Consider the following 22,674-nt stretch of genomic DNA (forward strand, 5'->3'; position numbering starts at 1 on the left):
TCTGTACACTGGCAATTATGAAACATTGATGAAAGAAATTGAAAAGACAAATAAATGGAAACATATACCAGTTCATGGGTTGGAAGAATTAATATTGTTAAAATGTCTATACTACCCAAAGTGATCTACAGAGTCAATGCAATCTCTACAAAATTTCAATGTTATTTTTCATATTAGAGGTAGAAATGATCCAAAACTTTATATGAAACTACCAAAGACACTGCCTGAATAGCCAAAGCAATCTTGAACAGAAAGAACAACATTTGAGGCATTATGCTACCTGACTTCAAAATATATTACAAAGCTATAGTAATTAAAACAGCATAGTATCAGCATACAGGCAGACACACAAACCAATGGAACAGAATAAATAACAGAATTAAACCCATGCACTTATCGTCTCTTGATTTTTGACAAAGGTATCAAGAAAATACAATGGGGATAAGACACTCTTCAATAAATGGTGTTGGAAAAACTGGATATCCACATGCAGAATAATGAAATAGGATATTTATCTCACACCCTGTACAAAAATCAACTGAAATTGATTAAATACTTAAACATAAGACCTGAAACTGTAATAGTCCCAGAAGAAAACATAGGGGAAATGCTCCATGACATTGTTCTGGGCAATGATTTTTTAGATATAACCCCTAAAGCACAGGCAACAGAAACAAAAATACACAAACGGGACTGCATCAAACTAAAAAGTTTCTGCACAGCATAGGTGCAGTGAAGAGAGAACCTACAGAATGGAAGAAAATATTTGCAACCATACATCTGAAAAGAGGTTAATATCCAAAATATATAAAGTACTCAAAGTTCAATAATAAGAAAATAAGTAATCCAATTTTAAAAGGGCCTGCATAGATGTTTCTCAAAAGAAGACAGAAGACATACAAATGGAAACAGGTATATGAAAAAATGTTCCACATCAATAATTATCAGCAAAATGCAAATTAAAACCAAAATGAGACGTCATCTCAAATCTGTTAGGATGGTTATTATAAAAAAGACAAGAGGTAACAAGTGTTGGTGAGGATGTGAACAAAAAGACTCCTTGTATGCTACTGGTGGGAATGTAAATTAGTACAGCCATTATGGAAGACACCATGGAGGTTCCTCAAAAAACTGTAAGTAGAACTATCATATGATCCAGCAATCCCACTTCTTGGCATATCCAAAGGAACTGAAATCAGTATCAAAGAAATATCTGCACTCCTATGTTCATTTCAGCATTATTCACAATAGCCAAGCTATGGAAGCAACCCAAGTGTCCATCAATAGATGAACATATAAAGAAACCATGGTATGCATACCCAATGAAATACTATTTGGCCAGAAGAAATAATGAAATCAAGTCATTTGCAGCAACATGGATGGAACTGAGGGTTATCATTAACATGATATAAGCCAGACTCACAAAGACAAATATTGCATGACCTCACCTATATATGGAATATAAAAAAGTAAAACTCATGAAAGTAAAGAGTAGAATAGCAGTTCCCAGAGGATGAGGGGAAATATGGAGATGTTCATCAAAGGGTACAAAGTTTCAGTTAGACAGGAAGAACAAGTTTTGAAGATCTATTGCACAGCACAGTAACTATAGCTAATAATGTAATGTATATTTCAAAATTGCTAAGAGAGTAGATTTTATGTGCTCATACCACCAATACGATAAATATGTGATGAATATGTTAATTTAACTTGATTTAATTGTTCCATAATGTATACACATATCAAAACATCACTTTGTATGTCATAAATATATACCATTATTTTTTGTCAAGTATTAATTTAAAAACTTGTCATGTTCTCCTGACCTCGTGATCCACCCGCCTCGTGGTGAAACCCCGTCCCTACTAAAAATACAAAAAACGAGCCGGGCGTGGTGGCGGGCGCCTGTAGTCTCAGCTACTTGGGAGGCTGAGGCAGGAGAATGGCGTGAACCCCGGAGGCGGAGCTTGCAGTGAGCCGAGATCACGCCACTGCATTCCAGCCTGGGAGACACAGTGAGACTCCGTCTCAAAAAAAGCAAAAAAAACAAAAAAACTTGTCATGTTAAAAAAGGCACGTGCATACCTTTAACCTAGAAAAATTCCACTTATCATTTCTGGCCTAGAGAAATAATCATAGATGTATGTAAAGATTAATATGCAATAATGCTCACCTTAATATTTTTATACACAATGAAAAGTTGAATATAACCTAAATGTTTAATTGTAGCTACTAAAAATTAGGTTTTAGAGGAATATTTCATGATGTACAAAATAAACGTTATATTAAAAAGAAAAAAGAATTGAAAGTAAAGGGATGGAAACATTAACAATTAAGAATTAATCAAGTGAAAGCGTTCATAGCTATAATAATACTAAATTAGTCTTTGAGGAAGCACTACTAGTAATGAATAAATTACTTTAATAAAATTATCAATTAAAAGTAGTGGCCAGAAATTCTAATTTTATGTAAAATTAATTTCATGGCTTCAAATGTATATATAATGGGATAAGATGACAGAAGTATAATTAAAAAACAAAAGAAATGCAGGTACATAGTTGTAAATCTTAACACAATTCTCTCAACAATAAGTAGAAGATAGAAGAGTTAAAAACATTTAACATATTTATTTATGAACAACATGAATAATGGACTTAATAAACTCATATGTAATGATTAATGAACTTATTTTAATTAACATATGTAACACTACACTCTCAGCCTAAAAAACACATATTTCTTTCAAGTTTACATGCAACAGATATCTGAAAAGATCATAAACTGGGCCATTATAATGATATTGGGAAAAAAGCTTCTAAGTTCAGAAATTATGCAATACTGCAAAATAGTTCCAGAGGAAATTACAATGAATATTTAAAAATAGTTCATATTTAAAGATGATTAAAATATAGTATGTTAAATTTGTGGAATGCAGCTAAAGTTGTGCTTAGTAGAAATGTGAAGCTCTAAATATATTTGAAAGGAAAAAAATTACATAAAAAATCAGAACCAAAATTATCAGAACTCTGCAAAACAGTCATAGTTGAATAACAACCAAGCAAAGGCTGAATGGAGCAAAAAACAGCATAAAAGGTAGAAATTAGTAAGCATTCCTCAAAAACATTGTAACACAACCAAACAATCCAAATTCACTTGGTGCAAAATATTAGAACTGAATAAAGTAATAGATAATCAAAAGCATAAAAGGAAAAGCAGGGAACAGAGTTTCTTTAGAAAATTGGGGCATTCAAAAGCACTTATGTGTACTAGGAATTTAGAAAGTCAAGTGCATGCCCAGGGCAGGACATACATTTAGAAAAAACCTGAGGAAAAACAGTATGGAGGTTTCCAAAAACATTAGAAATAAAACTATTATGTAATCCAGCAATCCCACTACTTGGTATACATCCAAAGGAAATGAAATCAGTATGTCAAAGAAATATCTGTACTATCATGTTTACTGCAGCATTATTTACAATAATGAAGACATGGAAGCAACCTAAGTGTGGTATGGCTATTTTAAAAAAGTGTCCTGTATATACAATGAACTACTATCCAGCCTTAACAAGGAAGGAAATCCTGTCATTTGTGACACCATGGATAAGCCTGAAGGGCATTATGTTAACTGAAATAAGCCAGGCACACAAAGACACATACTGCATGATCTCACTTATATGCAGAATCTAAAAAAGTTGATCTTGTGGAAGAAGAGAGTAGAATGGTGGTTTCCTGGGACTCAGTAGTGGGGTGAGAGTTGGGGAGATGTTGGTCAAAGGCTATAAAATTTCAGCTGGGTAGGAAGAATACGTTCAAGATATCCGTTGTACAACATCATGACTATAGTTAATAATAATGCATTTTTTTCTTGAAAATTCCTAAGGGAGTAGATTTTTGTGGTCTTACCACACACAAAAGTGATAAATATGTGAGGTAATGTATATGTTAATTACATTATCATTCCACAGTGTATACATATCTAAAAATAAGTTATAAAAAATAAATATATACAATTTTACTTGTCTATGTAAATGAATTAAATAAATAAATAAATAAATAAAATGCATATAATAAAAGAAAATAAGAAGAAAGAACAAACCTGAGAAGACCCTCAGCTTTCACCTCTGGCTAACAGCTTGGTCAGTGCAAGCTCTAAGAGAAGGCTAAGGCAGAATTATAAACAGCCTGTTAAGCATTGCAGGAGTGTCCCAGAACCATGCTAACCTGCAATGACTGAGATAGTTTTGTTTTTATTTTATTTATTTATTTTTTTGCTGTCTTTTCTTTTTTCATTTATTTTTGGGAAGGGACTTGAAATGGTACACTAAAAAAAAATCAACTAAAGTCGTTTATCAGTTCTAGGAGCATTTGGGCAGAGTCTTCAGGGTTTTCTAGTATAGAATCATATTGTCAGAGGAGACAGATAATTTGATTTCTTCCTTTTTTATGCCTTTTAGTTTGTTTTCTCTTGTCTGATTGCTGTGATTAGACTTCCAGTACGATGCTGAATAGGAATGGTGAGAATGAGCATCCTTGTCTTGTTCCAGCTTTCAATGGGAATGCTTCCAGCTGCTGCTCATTCAGTATGACATTGGCTGTGGATTTGTCATAGGTGGTCTTATTATTTTGAGGTATGTTCCTTCAATGCAGTTTGTTGTGGGAAGTCAGGGACCCCGAACGGAGGGACCGGCTGAAGACATGGCAGAAGAATATAAATTGTGAAGATTTCATGGACATTTATTTGTTCCCCAAATTAATACTTTTATAATTTCTTACACCTGTCTTTACTGCAGTCTCTGAACATAAATTGTGAAGATTTCATGGATGTTTATCACTTCCCCAATCAATACTCTTGTGATTTCCTATGCCTGTCTTTACTTTAATCTCTTAATCCCGTCATCTTCGCAAGCTGAAGATGTATGTCACCTCAGGACTCTGTGATGGTTGCATTAACTGCACAAATTGTTTAAACAATATGAAATCTGGGCACCTTGAAAAAAGAACAGGATAACAGCAATGTTCAGGGAACAAAGGAGATAACCATTAGGTCTGGCTGCCTGAGAGCCAGGCAGAACAGAGCTATATTTCTCCTCTTTCAAAAGCAAGTAGGAGAAATATCACTGAATTCTTTTTCTCAGCAAGGAACAGCCCTGAGAAAGAGAATGCATTCCCAGGGGTAGGTCTCTAAAATGGTCGCTCAGGGAATGTCTGTCTTTCACGATTGCAGATAAGGGATGAAATAAGCCCTGGTCTCCTGTAGTGCTCCCGGGCCTATTAGGATGAGGAAATACCTACTTAAGTAAATTTTAGTCAGACTGGTTGTCTGCTCTCAAACCCTGTCTCCTGATAAGATGTTATCAGTGACAGTGTGTGCCCAAAACTTCATTAGCAATTTTAATTTTGCCCCTATCCTCTGATCTCACCCTGCCTCCATTTGCCTTGTAATATTTTATTGCCTTGTGAAGCATGTGATCTCTGTGACTCACACCCTATTCATACACTCCCTCCCCTTTGAAAATCACTAAAAAAAACTTGCTGGTTTTGCAGCTTAGGGGGCATCACGGAACCTGCTGACATGTGATGTCTCCCCAGGATACCCAGCTTTAAAATATCTCTCTTTTGTACTCTTTCCCTTTATTTCTCAGACCAGCTGACACTTAGGGAAATAGAAAATAACCTATGCAAAATAACGTTGAATTATTGGGGGCTGGTTCCCCTGATAATCAGTGTACAAAAATTAATAGCATTTTGATACACCAGTAATATTCAAGCTGAGAGCCAAATCAAGAATGCAATCCTATTTACAATAGCTACAAAAATTAAAATACCTAGGAATACATCTAACCAAGAGATGAAAGATCTGTACAAGGAGAACTACAAAACACTGCTAAAAGAAATAATAGATTACACAAACAAATGGAGAAATATTCCATGCTCACAGATGAGCAGAATCAATATTGTTATAATAGCCATACTCCCCAAGGCAATCTACAGATTCAGTGCTATTCCTATTAAACTACTAATGTCATTTTTCACACCAGTAGAAAAAACTATTCTAAAATTCATGTGGAACCAAAAAAGAGCCTGGTAAGCCAAAGCAATACCTAGCAAAAAGAACACAGCCAGAGGCATCACATTACCTGTCTTCAAACTGCACTATAAGGCTACTGTAACAAAAACAGCACAGTACTGATACAAAAACAGACACATAGACCAATGCAACAGAATAGAGGACCCAGAAATAAAGCCATATACCTACTGCTATCTAATCTTCGACAAAGTTGACAAAAATAAGCAATGGGAAAAGAACTCTCTGTTCAATAAATGGTGTTGAGATAGCTGGCTAGCCACACACAAAGGAATAAAACTAGACCCCTACATTTCACCATATACAAAAATTAGCTTAAGAAGGATTAAAGATATAAATATAAGACTTCAAACTATAAGAATCCTAAAAGAAAACCTAGGAAACACCATTCTGGGCAATTTGCTTTGGGGAAGAATTTGTGACTAAGTCCTCAAAAACAACTGCAACGAAAACAAAAATTAACAAGTGAGACCTATTTAAACTAAAGAGTTTCTGCACAGCAAAATAAACTATCAATAGCGTAATGAGAAAACATACAGAGTGGGAGAAAATGTTCACGAACAATCCATCTGAGAAAGGTCTAATATCCAGAACCTGTAGGAAACATAAACCAACAAGCAAAAACCAAACAACCCTATTAAAAAGTGGGCAAAGACATGAACAGACACTTCTCCAAAGAAGACCTCTAAGTGGCCAACAAATATATGGAAAAATGCTCAGCATTACTAATCATTAGAGAAATGCACATCAAAACCACAGTGAGATACCATCCCACATCAGTCAGAATGGCTATTATTAAAAAGTCAAAAAATAACAGATGCTGGTGAGGCTGCAGAGAAAAGAGAATGTTTATACACTATTGGTGGGAATGTAAATTATCCCAGCCACTGTGGAAAGCAGGCTGGAGATTTCTCAAAGAACTCAAAATAGAACTACCATTTGATCCAGTAATCCCTTACTGGGTATATATCTAAAAGAAAATACATTATTTTATTGAAAAGACATATGCACTCATATGTTCATCACAGTACTATTCACAATAGTAAAGACATGGAATCAACCTAGATGTCCATCAACAGTGGACTGGATAAAGAAAATGTGGTACATATATATCATGGAATACTAGGCAGCCATGAAAAAATGAATCACATCCTTTGCAGCCACACGGATGTAACTGGAGGCCATTATCCTATGCATTTATGCATTTATAGGATTAAAGGACTCATAAGGAGTTTCTCTTGGCCTGCGGTGTTTTGTTTTTACTTTTTTAGATTGATGAAATGCCAGGGTGAAGGGGATAGACAATTGGATTAGAGCACAAGTCCTGCTCTAATTATTTGGCAGAGCATCCAGTAAAGGTCCTTCACAGTACTACCATACATTTGCTTGGGGATGGCTAAGCATGGACTGATGGACAAGCTCTTGGAAAGGCTTGAGCTCCTTGCGCCTTTTCATGCTTCCAAGGAAACCAAATTTTCCTCTTGCCGTGAGAGGCCCAAAGTAAACTTGGCATTTAGAGGTGGAAGCTGGATTGCCTTCAGGGGCTGACTAGCAGGGTGTTGAATTTCAGGAAATAGCAGAGAAAGCTCGGCATGATGGATTATCCTAAGCAGTGGGATTCTGAAAAAGACCCACCATACAGTTCATATCTGGTCTACAAGGAGACCATCCGAGTGGAAAGGCGATAATCTGGGCCTCTGGCCTACCATGCATACAAGCGTAATAATTGCCTTTATTTAAAGGCGAACGGAATATTTAATCCATTCCAGCTTGGCATTTGCATCTTGATATTTTGTCTTGATGGTTAAGGTCTGCCAGTGTCTTTACAATAGACACTCTAGTTTTATTAGATGTAGGAGCAACCTGTGTGAGATCTAGAACTGAGGCCACTGAAGAAGGAGAAAATGGGGTAATAATGCATATTTTCTAGAGTTAGTTAAGGTGGAGGTGGTGACAGAGAGAAGGACAGGGTTACATTGATAAAGCTGACAGTTAGAAGGGGCAGTGTTTTTAGTGAAATAGATGAAAGGTTTTAGATCTGCACAAACCTTTTTTGTGGAAGTCTAACTTTGCTCCTAAGTAGTTTAAAGGACACAGTCCTATTTACTACAAGGTTCCCAGGCTGTAGGATCAGAAAATCAGCATCTTGGCTGCAGGTGATCACAATGATGAGTGCTAGGGGTAACTGTGTCAATTAGAGCGCCAGGATATAAATATTTGTGTGAAAAGGCTAGCTGTCGTTGATCTTTTACATTTCTACAAGGTATGATAGAGCAAGCATTAAAGGCAATGTTCTGAGGTGAGTTATCAATAGTTACATTAATAACAAAGGAGCTAGTAACAGAATAAGGAAAGAAAAGGAAGCAATATAGAAGGTATATGAAAATTAAGCTTTCTTTAACTTAGTAGGGCTTGATCTTAGTACAGTAACCTAAGATGTTTTCTTGACTCGAGTATGGTGGGTCCATTCTTTCTTGGCTGTGCCACGGCAGTCTCAGTGGTTAACAGCATAAAATAGGGTCCTTCCTAGGCTGACTCGAGTTTTTTTCTTTGTTTTGATGAGGACGTGATTTTTGGGCTGGTGCTGGTGTACTGGAAATTCTAGGGGTGGTACCTGTGCTAAAAGACTTTTCGTTCTGAGGGAAGGGAAAATGGAAGATAAATTACGTATACAATTTCTGCTGCATATCTTGGGGCTTGAGGCCTCATGGTGATGCCTCCCGCTCCATTCCTGCTCAGCGCTGCCCAGGGGACGCGGCGGCCTTGAGCCGTCTTAAGGTCTTGGCCTTCTCGTGGCTTTCACCGCCCCTGTGCGTTGTAACCTTGGGGATGAGGGGCTCTGTGACTTACCTGGCCACCTTCAGGCCTTAAGAAAACTAAATACCATTTTATATTTGACAATGCTTTTTGTATGATTTTATACCAGATAAGTTAAATTTTACCTTTAATGTGCTATTAATGTTAAACTTAATTTTAATAAAATCTTGTAGACGTTACTTATCCAATTTTAATGTCTGACTATAAGGTAAGATTTTTATAGACTCTTTTTAACCTTTTATAATTTTTGTTAAAGAGCAGGTTAGTGCTTTAAGAAAAATCTATTGTGCGTTTATTTTAATGTCCAGCTCACAGAAAAACTGGATGATACCTCTTTAACTTTAGCTAATATATTTACACACAGAATTTCCTTTACAATTAACATTTTAAAACTTGCTTATTTAAAACAAATTTTTTTAACCTTTCAATGTAAGTAAAAATCCATATTCTTATGCCTCCTTATAATCCTGTTATTAAAACTTTGCACATAAACTGTTTTTAAAATAGTTTTATATTCAGGAGGCCTAATTACTTTTAAATTATACAATATTTCTTGCATAAATTCCTTTTTATAACTTTTCTTATGACTTTCACAGACAATCTTCAACATGTTTTAACTTTCTGCCTTCCTTTACACTGTTTCTTTTCTTAGTTTCACCTTCTGGGTCTTTGTTTGATTTCTGTCTCTTCCAGTTTCTCTCTTACTCTTTCTTTCTATTTCTCTCTCTCTCTCATTTGCACTCTATTTTTCTTTCTCTCTCTGTCATCTTCTGTTTCTTTTTTCCTTTCCGAGTTCTTCTGGTCTTGCAGCCGGCAGGGCTGGGCAAAGGCATGGGCCTCGCCCCCACGTATGCGCTGCTGTCTGTTTCTCCTGTTTTTATTTTTATCTGATTTCACTTTTTACTTTTTTTTCCCCCTTTTTTCCTACACGTAGTTTCTTGGGCTTCGTGGGATTTGCACGGCTGCAGTCCAGGTCCCGGGCCTTCACCGGCCTCGAGGCTTGGCAGATGCCTGCCACAACTTGCAAGAATTATGCCTTTTCACCTCTTCTGCTCTCCTCTTGGCACCGGTCCTCACCCTCTTTTTCACATACAGCCTGACTGGGGAGAGGAACTTAACTTTTGGCGTGCCTGGCTGTTTGGCACCACACTTGCTGTTTTTGCTCTCTTTCTCTCTGACTTCCTCTCCTAGTTTCTTTTTCCTCTCTGCTGGTCTTTTCCTTTCCCTCTGCGGCTGTTTTCCTCCCTCTCCTTCCTCTTCCACTAGGGGAGCAATGAGTGAGAGAGGAGCTTAGCCTTTTTCTTTCCTCGAGAAGAGGGGGAAGGGGAGTTTTGAATATATATACACATATTTTTTTACTACCAGAGGTTTGTGTGAGGTTCAACCCCCTCTCAATGGGGATTTCTCACCTCTTTTTGAGGTTCAACCCCCTCAATGGGGATTTCTCACCTCTTTTTGAGGTTCAGCTTCTCCTTCAATGGGGATTTCTCACCTCTTTTTTGACCTGCAAGACATCCTGACTAAGGAATACTTCACTGCCCCCTGTGGCTTTCTTTCCTTAGTCCTGACTAGGGAATGTTTTACCGCCCCTGCAGTTTCTCTCTCCTTGGTATGTCCTAACCAAGGAATGCTTTACTGCCCTGCGGCTTTTTCTTTAGTCTTGACTACCAAGGAAATACTTTACTGGCTCTCCTGGTGTTTTTTTCCTCGATCTGTGTGCAGAGTTTCCTGGTTCACGTGATATGTGAGGATCTTTTACTCCAGGTCACCAGTCAGTGTTTTTTTTTCTTTTTCTTTTTTTTTTTTTTGCGTTGCTGAGAGTCCGGGTTTATTTGTCACTCCGGGTGGGTCCTGAGTCCTTATCCCTGAGGCCACTGCAATGAGGCAGAGGAGCAGGCTCCTTCATGAGAGAGGACTGGAGACTACCCCCAGAGGAGAATGTATCCCCGTACCAGCCACCAAGTTGTTTGAAATGCTTGTTCTTTGGTGCCATAAAGAAATAGCACTTGAACATAAATTTAATTTTCTCAGCAAGGCCATTTTTATACTTTCTGCAGAAATGTTACACTCGCCAGCAGTTTTGCCACGAGAGTACACCAAACCAAGGAGACAAGGTCATTTATAACTTGATGCATCCACCTTACTACTGTGTCTAGTTTCTATTGGGGAACAGGGTTTCACATTCTGTATTTGTCTTGATTGGCTAGCAATCTAGATCGTTTTTAAAAGAGGAAAAGGCAGAGGAGAACAAAGGAAGGAGGAAGTAACTTGTGGAATGCTGAGAAAGGTAAAAACACCTTCAAATAAGGTAGAGGAACAGGCAATGACCTAATGCTTGCTTGGACCAGTATAAGCGTGCCAGGGCAAATATTTAGGCTAAATTGTGGGAGCTAAGAACATAAAGTACATTGATTTCTTTATTACAGGTAGCAGATATTTAAGAATGTTAGCACAGGTCTTTGAATAAATTTTCCTTCTAAGAGAAGTTACTATTTATTCCTAATTAGATGGGGAGGAAAATCTTTGAAGAGGAACCTCTGCTTTGCTTTTCACAACTGTATGAACCAGTTACAGAAAAGAGAATTGTTCTTTAGAGAAAGTGACAATCCTCATGGAGAAAGTGGAAAAATCCTGAAATTTACTGCCACACACGCATACTTTCAGAAATTTGCATAATTGTAGAACTCTTCTTCCCATTTGATCACCCACCCCGTCTTTTTGTTCTTTATTTACTATTATTTCAGAGGGATTCAGGAAAACAAGAGAGATAAATGCATGAATTCCACTCTACACTGTGCCATGGAGGCAAATTTACTTTAAGTCCACCTAGTTGGTGAATTTAAATGGTTTAAAACAACAGTAAGGGGGAGGAGATGGGCTGTAGAAGAAACTGCTTCGGTATCATAAAGCGATCGATAGAAATAGTAGATTACAATTCAAGAGATTGAAGATAAATTTCATGGACATTTCTAATGGATGACTTGGGCCTGGACCTACCAGAATCATTGGAGTCCCTCCTAGAGATGACAGCAATCTTTGTTTCCTACAATTCTTGGTTCTTCCAAGATTCAGCAATAGGGTGTTGATGGTTTAAGATGTAAAGACAATATAATTCTTACTTTCATCTCATTTAATCTTAGAGGCATTTGGCCAAGCTATTTTAGTTTAGGTTCCACAAAAGCAATGCCCCCAAAACAAGGACTTGGCTGCAGATAGATTATCCTGTGGGTGATCCTGCCTTACTTAACTGGGGCTCAATCCAACACGCATATGCCCCTAAACTGTCCAACTGGGACAATGTGGGCAGCTTGGACCTGGCTCCCAACCCACATTGGTAAATGTACCCCCCAAATATTTCCTCCTCTCTACTTCTAGGCTGAACATGCACACTGGGCAAATGGGCTCTCTTGGATCTGAAGACTTTTCTAAAGCAGAAAAGCAGAGAGACATGTTGGGAGGACACCTAATTCAAGTTAATAGAGTTGGCTGGCCAGTTTACAGACTCTCTCTCTCTCCTTCTGTCTCTTTCCCTCCCTTGTCAACTTAAGAATTTGGGCAATTGATTCAAAATTCTTGCAAAGGCAGATCTGGGTAACGGGGGTCTATTGCCAGGCTCTATTGATAACAGAGTACATCCTCACTGAGCATCCTCCACTAGGTGCCAGCAAGCTCCTGGTGTCAATGATGGGGAGGTCATTATGCGCTCAGGTCCACATCTCTGATGGATAAATATATTGAACATTAACCATGGATACCCAGCTAAAGTCAACAGCATGCAGAGATGAAGAGTTCAAAAGAGGCAAAGACTGAGAAGAGCTAGGATGAAAGAGAACCAGCCTACAACAGATGGGAAGTAACCCTTGTTCCTGGTCATTCCTCCCTCCGTGTCCCTTCTCTCAGGGACCTAGATACACAGCAGGCATGCCCCTGTACCCCTGCCTACTACCTAGTCTCTATGTGAGTTGGATAAGGAATACTTTATTCCACATTCTTGGATGAACATCAGCTAAAACAACGGAATAGTAATGGGAATTTAAATAACTAAATTCTTCAGGATTTCTTGAGTGCTTACACATACATTATCTACTTCAACTTCATAAAGCCTGAATGAAATGAAAATAACTTTAAGATAATGAATCTCAGACACAATGGAGGAAAAGCTCCAGATACTGACCGGGGAAGACCTGGGACCTCAGCCCGTTTGCAGGACACTTTCTCTTCTATCAGACACCCACGATCCCCTCCATCTGCAGCTCCCACACCCAGCGACTAACCATCAGAAAAAACACCTACTATCTCTTCCCTCACTCACAAATTCTTCACTAAACGCATCTCTTCTTGCCGCCTTTTACTTAACTGGCTGCACTTGGCTCAGCCCCCTCTGCTCCTACTGTCTTTCCAAGAAAGTCACATCTGATGGATGTACATTTTTTCAGTTTTGGAAACTGTTAACTGTTGCCACAACAAGGAGGTAAGACGTGCTGGCAAAATCCTTTGGCACCTACCTTGCTGTGGCTGAGTGGGGCTGGGCTGTGATGGCAAGAGATATAGGAGCCCCCATTGTGGGTGAAAGCTGCATGGGGCTCTTTGCATACTAGGGCACCAGAAGCTTTCCTAGTGTGGCACCCACAGCCCCGAGGGGTATCACTGATGATTAACATCCAAAGAACCTGAGGCCCGAAGCAGAGATAGTGAGCTCCAAATCTCTCATTTTAAGACTGAGATTCCCATCTGATTTTTTTTTCAAACCAGCCAGAGTATTTGGAACAGAAATGCCTAATTTGCCTGTTAAAAAGTAAGAGAGTGCTGATATTTATGCTCTGGCTGAAATGTAAGACTCTGACTTTTTCTTGAAAGCTCCATATATGAAAAAGAAAAGTGAAATCAGATTATGCTTTTTCCTCTTCCCAACAAAGCCAGTATTTCCAAGGATAGGAGAGTGAAAGGCTCTCTGTCCAGTCCTCAGGCTGCCCGGTGTGGATGGCTCAGTGAGAGAGGGGAGGGTGAGAAGCCACTGGGGCCAAAATTAGGGCTCTCAGTGACTGAGAGGAGCCGACAAGTCTTCAGTCAGCAGAGCTGGATTTGGGATGACAGACTAGGATTTCTGGGGGCAGTGCAAAGGCCAGTGAGAGCCTCCTCCTTCCCCTCCCTGCTCAGCCCCTGAGGTCTTCTTCCCCCACAACGAGTACTGATGAGTCTGAAATCTCTTCTCTGCCTATGCTCCACTGAGGGAGACCTGGCCTTTGGGTCCTAGGGGCAGAGTGAGATAGAATTAAGGAATCTGCTCTGGAATCACTGAAAGCGTCTTGATGCCTTCACATCACTGCCCCCCGCATCACAGCTCCAAAAGGGACCCATGATAGTCCCCAAGGATTGGCTGGAATACCATACAGGTTCATTAATTCTCTGGCCATGCTCAGGGAATATACTCTCTCCCGGTCACACTCAGGTAATCGGAAGTCCAGACATTCTAATAAACAAGCCCTAGACCCTTGTTGAACTTAAATCTCCCTCGCCCCAGCTCAGTCCCACCTTGGAATGAGAAATCAGCAGGAGGGACAAGAAAAGAGTCAGCTTCTGGTCTTTTCTTTCTCCTACCTCCTATGCTATGAGTGTCTGATGTTTGGGACCCTTACAAGGTGTCTGTGTGGGAGTGGGGAGGGTGCTGAAGGGTAGAGAGGTGGGGAGAGGAGAGGCAGTGGTAAAAGTCAGGACAAGTCTCGCTTGTGATATGGTTGCAATCTGGCCTTAATGGTCTCTGGGGGGTAGTGAATGTTACTTCCTATCCTCTAGTATGAGGGACCATGAGGGACCCTCTCTGATACTCCTTTTTGGATCTTTGAGATAGGAAAAGCCCTAATCCGCAGGTTTTCCTCTCACCTCCTCGGTCTCTGCAACAGGTGGGCCCCATTATCTTTCAACTGAGGTCCTGTTGACTGTGTTCTGCACACTGGGCTCTTCCCTCTGGCCCTTACTGTTGGCCTTTGGTGAAGGCACATCCACATGCCCTTTCTGCCTCCTCAATCTGACAGTTGTCCTGTTCTGACCCGGGCAAGGAGTAAGGGGGGACAAAGCCAACCTCACAATCTCATAGCTGCATAAGTGGTTTTGCAACTTCTTAGTTCTGTAAATCTCCAGAAAGCAGACACACTATCATCTTACCAGTCTTATAGAGCCCTTGTACTGGGGCATCGCTTCACTTACTTTAAACACCCTGGGGGCTTTTATTATGGTCCCCATTTAAAACAGAAGGAAATGAGATTCTCTGAGAGGTGAAGCAGATGCCCAAGGTCTCTGCTAGTATAAACATGCATGTACAAGTGTCTTTTTCATATAATGACTTCTTTTCCTCTGGGTAGACACCCAGTAGTGGGATTGCTGGGTCAAATGGTAGATCTACTTTTAGTTCTTTGAGTCATCTCCATACTGTTTTCCATAATGATTGTACTAGTTTACATTACCGCCAGCAGTATAAAAGTGTTCCTTTTCACCACTTGCATGCCAACATCTGTCATTTTTTAATTTTTAAATTATGACCATTCTGACAGGAGTAAGGTGATATCTCACTGTGTTTTTACTTTGCATTTCCCTGATTATTAGGGATGTTGAGCATGTTTTTTCATGTTTGTTGACCATTTGTCTATCTTCTTTTGAGAATTGTCTATTCATGTTCTCTGCCCCACTTTTTGATGGGATTATTCATTTGTTTTCTTGCTGATTTGTATGAGTTCCTTGTAGATTCTGGTATTGGTCCTTTGTCAGATGCATAGTTTGCAAAGATTTTCTCCCACTCTGTGGATTGTCTGTTTACTCTGCTGATTAATTCTTTTGCTGTGCAGAAGCTTTTTAGTTTAATAGGTTCCATTTATTTATTTTTGTTTTTGCTGCATTTGCTTTGGGATCTTAGCCATGAATTCTTTGCCTATGTTAATGTCTAGAAGAATTTTTCCAATGTTATCTTCTAGAATTTTTACGGTTTCAAGTTAGAGTTCAGTCTTTGATCCATCTTGAGTTTATTTTTAAATTATTATTTTTATTTTTATTTTTGAGACGGAGTCTGGCTGTGTCACCAGGCTGGAGTGCAGTGGCACGATCTCGGCTCACTGCAACCTTTGCCTCCCGGGTTCAAGCAATTCTCCTGCCTCAGCCTCCCGAGTAGCTGGGACTACAGGTGCACACCACCACGCCCAGCTAATTTTAATTATTTTTTATTATTATACTTTAAGTTCTAGGGTACATGTGCACAATGTGCAGGTTTGTCACATATGTATAATTTTTGTAGTTTTAGTGGAGACGGGGTTTCACCATGTTGGCCAAGATGGTCTCGATCTCTTGGCCTCGTGACCCACCCGCCTCAGCCTCCCAAAGTGCTGGGATTACAGGCATGAGCCACCACACCCAGCTGAGTTTATTTTTTGTGTAAGGTGAGAGCTGGGGATCCAGTTTCATTATTCTATATGAATCATCACATTGATTTTTCCGTCAGCCTTTTCTGATAGTGATCAAACAGAGCAAAAGCCTGGGATTTGATGCACATTGGTTTCCGGGTTCATGGAGTTCTCTGATGTACCAGCCTCCACATCTGTGCTAAGGCCAGGTCTTACTTTGCTGTAAGTACCTTTGTTTGGGGATCAAGATAATTGATATGGAATTAACTATATATAACCTTACATGGGAAATCTATTAATCTGTGTTCTTCATTCTGCATATTTTACTCGTGAAATTAATTCATCAGATTATGACCAGCATTAAAAAACAAACAGATGAAGAAACATTCATAGAATGGAATAGGAGTTATAGAGTGTATTTAAGGCAAATTGTTCTGTAATACCTTGCATTTGCCTGTGTGCATGTATTTGTGTGCATGTGTACTGGTTCCTATGTGCTCACTTAGTAAATTTAGGAATATGCTCCTTCTAGGGTCTGGTTCTTTTTTTTTTTTTTTTTTTTTTTTGTATGGCTGCCACTCTGTAATTGAACCTGGTCCCGTGACTCCCTTTCGAAGGGCCTCTTCCTCCTCTTCCAAAAGGACTCCTCTTCTCCTGTCTGGAGGAAGGTATCTGGCAATATATCTGGGCAAGATAGTCAAAGAGCCGAGCTTGGAGCAATTGCAACCCAGGCTGAATTCTGATGACCTCTTCTAAACTTCCAGGTCAGTGCTCCTGGAGGCTCATGCACACAAACACATAGACCCACTAAAACACCTGGAAGACACTGCAACCTCATGCAGAGGAAACCATGCCCTCACTGGCCTGGCAGTGGCACAGGGGCCTGGGCAGACACAACACAGCAGAGTCCTGGTGTAACTGAGATAAAGTATCTCGATTGTACAAATAATTATTTTGGGCTCAGTGGTGTCCAGTGTGCAGCTGGTGAGGCTTCACATGGGCCCAGGAGAAGTGGATCATATGATCGAGGCCTGGGGGTGGGACAGTTGAGCTGGGGCTGCAGGGGCTAAGGCTCTTTTCCATGGGGCTCAGCACTGGTGGACAGGTAAGCAGACAGGTTTGAAGCTGCTGGCTGTGTTCACAGACACGGTCACAGAAAAAGCCTGGAAAACTATAGGGTTTTCTGCTGACCTCCCACACTCACCATGGACAGTCAGTACCCTGCACTGGCCTGTGTCGTACCCAAGCAGAGTGTGCTTGAAAATCAGATGTATATTAGTAGGCCCTGTGCTCAGCAGGGACAGTTTAGAAAGGGAAGTTAATTTATCTGTCCGTTAGTAAGTTAATAACACACAAAGTGTACTGTGTTTTATTAATCAAACAAAAATATGTTAAACACCGGCTGGGCACAAAGAGTACAATGGTAAAGATTCTAGTGGAAATGTTTAATGGTTAATGCCAAGACCTGTGTATGTATTAATATGATGCCAATCATTTAATACCTGGTGAAGCAATACTTTCTGGGACTACTTGGGTTAGAAAATGGCCCTGCCACAGGCCCAAGCCCATCCCCAGCCCTGCATGTGCTCCTGTTCCACTCCCTTGTGCATCTATCAAGTATAACGTTGTGGGGAAGGGGAGTGCTCGATTCCTCACCTTAACCAGCCTGCCGGCTATCCATGCAGAGACATGCGGGCAAAACTCCGAAGGCCAGACCTCCCCACTCCATTTTCCTGCTAGACTGCTGAGGGACTACATTTGAACCTGGTAACTGCCCTGCCTCCTTCCCTCCAGATTCCATAGGTTACCTCTTCCTCTTTGTGGACTAACTAAAAGCAACCATATCTAAGTAGCATTTGATGAGAAGAAACTAGTTATTTACATAAACCAAAATAATTAATGTTACAGTGGAGAAACTTTACATAGCAGCCACAGATGAAGTCTGGCATGAAGAAGTCAATGATCAGTGGCTGCTCTCGCCACATGGTGGGTTATAAAATCTTCCCAAGGCAAGTGAGGCACCGAGAAGTTGAAGACTCACATACATTCCAGAGAACAGGGCCTCTCTCATCCATCTCCTCCATTAGGGCCTTTCCTCATAGTTCATAGATGGACAGCTGGAGCCAGTTCTCTGTTTCCTGGGCCCTCTAAAAGGGCCACAGACTTGGACAAATCCATTGTCCTGGGCACTCAGGAGGCAAGATTCTGTGTGTGCATGAGTGTACAAACATGTGTCATGTGAGAGAATGTGTGGGCACTGGGCACATCAAGCATGAGTGAGGGTAGGTGAGCGAACATGTGTCAGCCTACATGAGTGTATATATACATGCACAGAGTGTGTGAGCGTGTGTGCACCAAACGTAAGTTTGTGTGAACCTGGCACCACGAGTGAATGTGTGTTTGTGTGTGGGGTAAGTGAACATGTTGCAGCCTGAGTGAGCAAGTGTGTGTGCAACAGGGATGAATGTGTGTATTCATGTTTACACATGTCAGCTTAAGTATGTTAGGGTGCGTGAACATGTGTCAGTGTGAATATGTGTGGGCCTGTGCACAGAGTGCGAGCGAGTGTATGTGTGCATGCTGATGGTGAGTGAGACAGTGTGAACGTGAGTGTGTGGGGTAAGTGAACATGGCTGGGCATGGGTGAGTGTGCACACCAGGTGTGAGAGGCTCTGTGTAGAGTGTTGTGTGTGTTCACAGTGAGTATGTGAAACAGACCTGCCAGGCCATGCTAGGAGTAGAGAATCACATCACCTTCTTTTAATCAGTCTCAAATACCTGGCCCCGTGGGGAACCTGCAAGAGCCGGGTTTGGCAAACACAGTGATAATCAATTGTTTAATCACTGCCTCGAAGAAGAGCAGAGCATTTGAGTATACTCTCTCCTCTCCCTCACTTCAGTTGGGCCCAACGTGAGAATCCTAAGGGAAGCTCGGGGGGTCAAAGGCTGGTGGCTTACTTTGTATATATTGCAGCATTTCAGTACTGCTCTGCACGTGTGCTCCCCTGCCGGATGAGGCAAGTGTTAAACAGAGACCAACCACAGCTTCAAGTAAGCAATGGGAATTGGATGTTTTATGTCCTCTGGCGCCATCTTCAGCAGAGAAATCTATAGGTCTCTTTTACTTGTTTGGCCTTGGTTGTGGACTGAAACTTGCAAAGGAGCAGACCTATGTTAGGATAGAGTAAAAGAGGAAAAGACAGAAAATTCTCGGGCTTTTCAGGAGACTTGGTTCATTCCCTGCTATTCAAGCCGTCTCATGACCACAGTCCTGCTTTGGAGGCTGACTATTGGAGGCACAACTGGCCTCAGAGGGTTCCTCAGGGGCCCTACCGTTCTTGCTCCCTGAAGGAATGTGCACATTGCTTGAATGAGTGTTTTTTGATTGTTTTTAATCCAGATGTCTTTGCTGCAGTCTTTGTTGAGGGCTGGGGATGCTAAAAGTCAGATGATTCATGTGCACCCTGTCCATCCTAACTCACCTGCTCTTCTACTTCCGCAGCTTACTCCAGTGCCCACCGATACGACAGAGTTCCCACGTGCCCCTCACACTCCATTAGCTGCATCCTAAACCCTTTTTGCCACACCATAAGCATTGGGTTTTTTTGTTTGTTTGTTTTGAGACAGAGTCTCGTTCTGGCTGGAGTGCAGTGGCGTGATCCCGGCTCACTGCTACCTCTGCCTCCGAGGTTCGAGTGATTCCCCTGCCTCAGCCTCCTGATTAGCTGGGACTACAGGCGCACACCACCACACCCGGCTAATTTTTTGTATTTTAGTAGAGACAGGGTTTCACCATGTTGGCCAGGATGGTCTCAATCTCCTGACCTCGTGGTCTGCTCGCCTCAGCCTCCCAAAGTGCTGGGATTATAGGCAGGAGCCACCGCACCCGGCCAGCATTGGGGTATTTTATCAAAGACGGAGGCCACGAATGTTGAGAAAGCCTTAGTAGGTGGGAACTTGCCAGAGGTGGCCTCTGCCATCAACGAGACTCTGAAGATAGTGTCCAGGACACCAGTCAACATTGCTATGGCAGGGACTCTGGCAGTGGGATGAACACCTTCATCAGTGCCCTTTGAAACACAGGACATGAGGGGAAGCCCTCACCTCCTACTGGGCTGGTAAAAGCTACCCAAAGATGTGCCCCTTATTTATCTTCCCACTTTCCAAATATGGTGCTGTGGGACCTGCCTGGCACAGGGTCTGCCACCAAAACCCTGGAGAACTACCTCATGGAAATGCAGTTCAACCAGTATGACTTCATCATGGTTGCATCTGCACAATTCAGCATGAATCATGTGATGCTTGCCAAAACCACTGAGGACATGGGAAAGAAGTTCTACATTGTCTGGACCAAGCTGGACATGGACCTCAGCACAGGTGCCCTCCCAGAAGTGCAGCTACTGCGGATCAGAGAAAATGTCCTGGAAAATCTCCAGAAGGAACAGGTTTGTGAACACTAATTCCTGTCCTTATTAAACATTTTCCATCTCCTCCTATTGCTTCCTTTTCTCCTTTATTTCACCGGACTCAATGAAACACACCTGGTGCAGAAGGGTATCTTACAATTTTAGGGGGCATGTAGAGAGAGTGGTTGTGTTGTTCTTTGAGACCTTTTAGGAGTTGGGGCCAAGATTCCCAGGCAAGGCTGCTTGCTTCAAAGGTCCTTTCCCTTCACAGAACACTCCACTAGGTGCTAAAAACGATCAATGTCTTAAAATGGGTATAAGATTATATCATCAGGGTCCTAGCACTCTCAAACTGAGTCGTTTAAGAACACTTTAATAATAAGGGTATATTCAAAGGTGTGGACAGGGTGCAGGGAGACCACCAAGACAAAATATTAACCCGAACGTATAACTTCAAGGCAAGCAACGGTCGGGAGGAGCCCTCTCCAGGTTTGAACAGGCAAATGGAGAGGCAGGTTGCTTGAATCTCAAGACGGAGTTTATCAGTAATAATAAAGACTTCTGGGCTTGCAAACATACAATTGCAATCTACAACAAAATCTCTAAAACAGAAAAAAGAGTAACCATGTTAAAGGGTTCTAAGTTCTTGTTTTATCCAGAGCATGAGTAAAGACATTGATTAAGTTTAAACTATGGTTTATAAGTGATGCCTAATATCTTATGGTTTATAAGTAATGCCTAATATCTTTAAATAACTAACGAAGGAAAATAAACTGTGCAAATAACTTGCAAGTGACAAGAAAAACAATAGTATAACAAAGATACACTCAATCCAAAGGAAGACAAAAAAAATATATAGCACAAAATAAAATGTTACATATAAACTGAAAATATCAATAATTGTATTCAGTGTAATTGGACTAAATGTTTTAGTTAAAAGCAAAATGATCATCAGGCTGGATTTTAAAATTCTAACCATATATATGTGTGTATATGTATACATATTTTTTTTCTTTTTTTTAGAGACGGAATCTTGCTCTGTCGCCAGGCTGGAGTGCAGTGGTGCGATCTCAACTCACTGCAACCTCCGCCTTCTGGATTCAAGCAATTCTCTTGCCTCAGCCTTCCAAGTAGCTGGGACTACAGGTGCCCACCACCATGCCCACCTAATTTTTGTATTTTTAGTAGAGACGGGGTTTCACCATGTTGGCCAGGATGATCTCGATTTCTTGACCTTGTGATCTGCCCGCCTTGGCCTCCCAAAGTACTGGGATTACAGGCATGAGCCACCGCGCCTGGCCACCATGTATATTTTATAAGTGACATACTAGATCAGGATACAGAAACTATGCCAGAAAACCTACCCCTCAAGTCCCAAGTCAGATAAAGCAATTGCAAGCCAAATATATAGTAAATAATGTTTCAGAGAGATGCCTGTATAGATGGGAAAAGCATTCATTAAAAACCCAAAAATAGGCTGGGCACGGTGGCTCATGCCTGTAATCCCAGTACTTTGGGAGGCCGAGGCAGGCGGATCACGAGGTCAGGAGATCAAGACCATCGTGGCTAACATGGTGAAACCCTGTGTCTACTAAAAATATATTTAAAAAATTAGCCAGGCATAGTGGTGCACACCTGTAGTCCCAGCTATTCGGGAGGCTGAGGCAGGAGAATGGCGTGAACCTGGGAGGCGAAGCTTGCAGTGAGCCGAGATGGCACCACTGCACTCCAGCCTGGGTGACAGAGAGAAACCAAAAATATACCCAGTAGTCAGGCTGGTTTTAAACTCTAGCTTTTGTAGGGAACGAGAGAGTTTTCTGTGCTGTGGAAGGGTCCTATTTCTTTTCCTTCCTTTCATTCATTTTTTTTTTTAAATGTCTGCTTTATTGAGATGCTATTCACATATGTAATGTAAAAAAATCTGTATGGCAGTAAAAGATGTGTACTTATAATTTAAACAGTACATAATTATGCACTA

The 22,674-nt window shown here is 40.8% G+C and overlaps 1 protein-coding gene across 1 annotated transcript in view; it reads left to right on the forward strand.

Annotated features, from left to right (window-relative positions):
- The first annotated feature begins 17,495 nt into the window (after positions 1-17,495).
- Positions 17,496-22,674, forward strand: part of LOC711384 (immunity-related GTPase family M protein) — a 28,748-nt gene continuing 23,569 nt past the window's right edge. Inside the window, 4 exon segments of the mRNA XM_078004371.1 lie at positions 17,496-17,568; positions 18,845-18,876; positions 20,206-20,320; positions 20,323-20,735. Coding sequence (XP_077860497.1) covers positions 17,496-17,568; positions 18,845-18,876; positions 20,206-20,320; positions 20,323-20,735 — 633 coding nt within the window.

This window comes from Macaca mulatta, chromosome 6 (genome assembly GCF_049350105.2).
Source record: "Macaca mulatta isolate MMU2019108-1 chromosome 6, T2T-MMU8v2.0, whole genome shotgun sequence".
NCBI lineage: Eukaryota > Metazoa > Chordata > Mammalia > Primates > Cercopithecidae > Macaca > Macaca mulatta.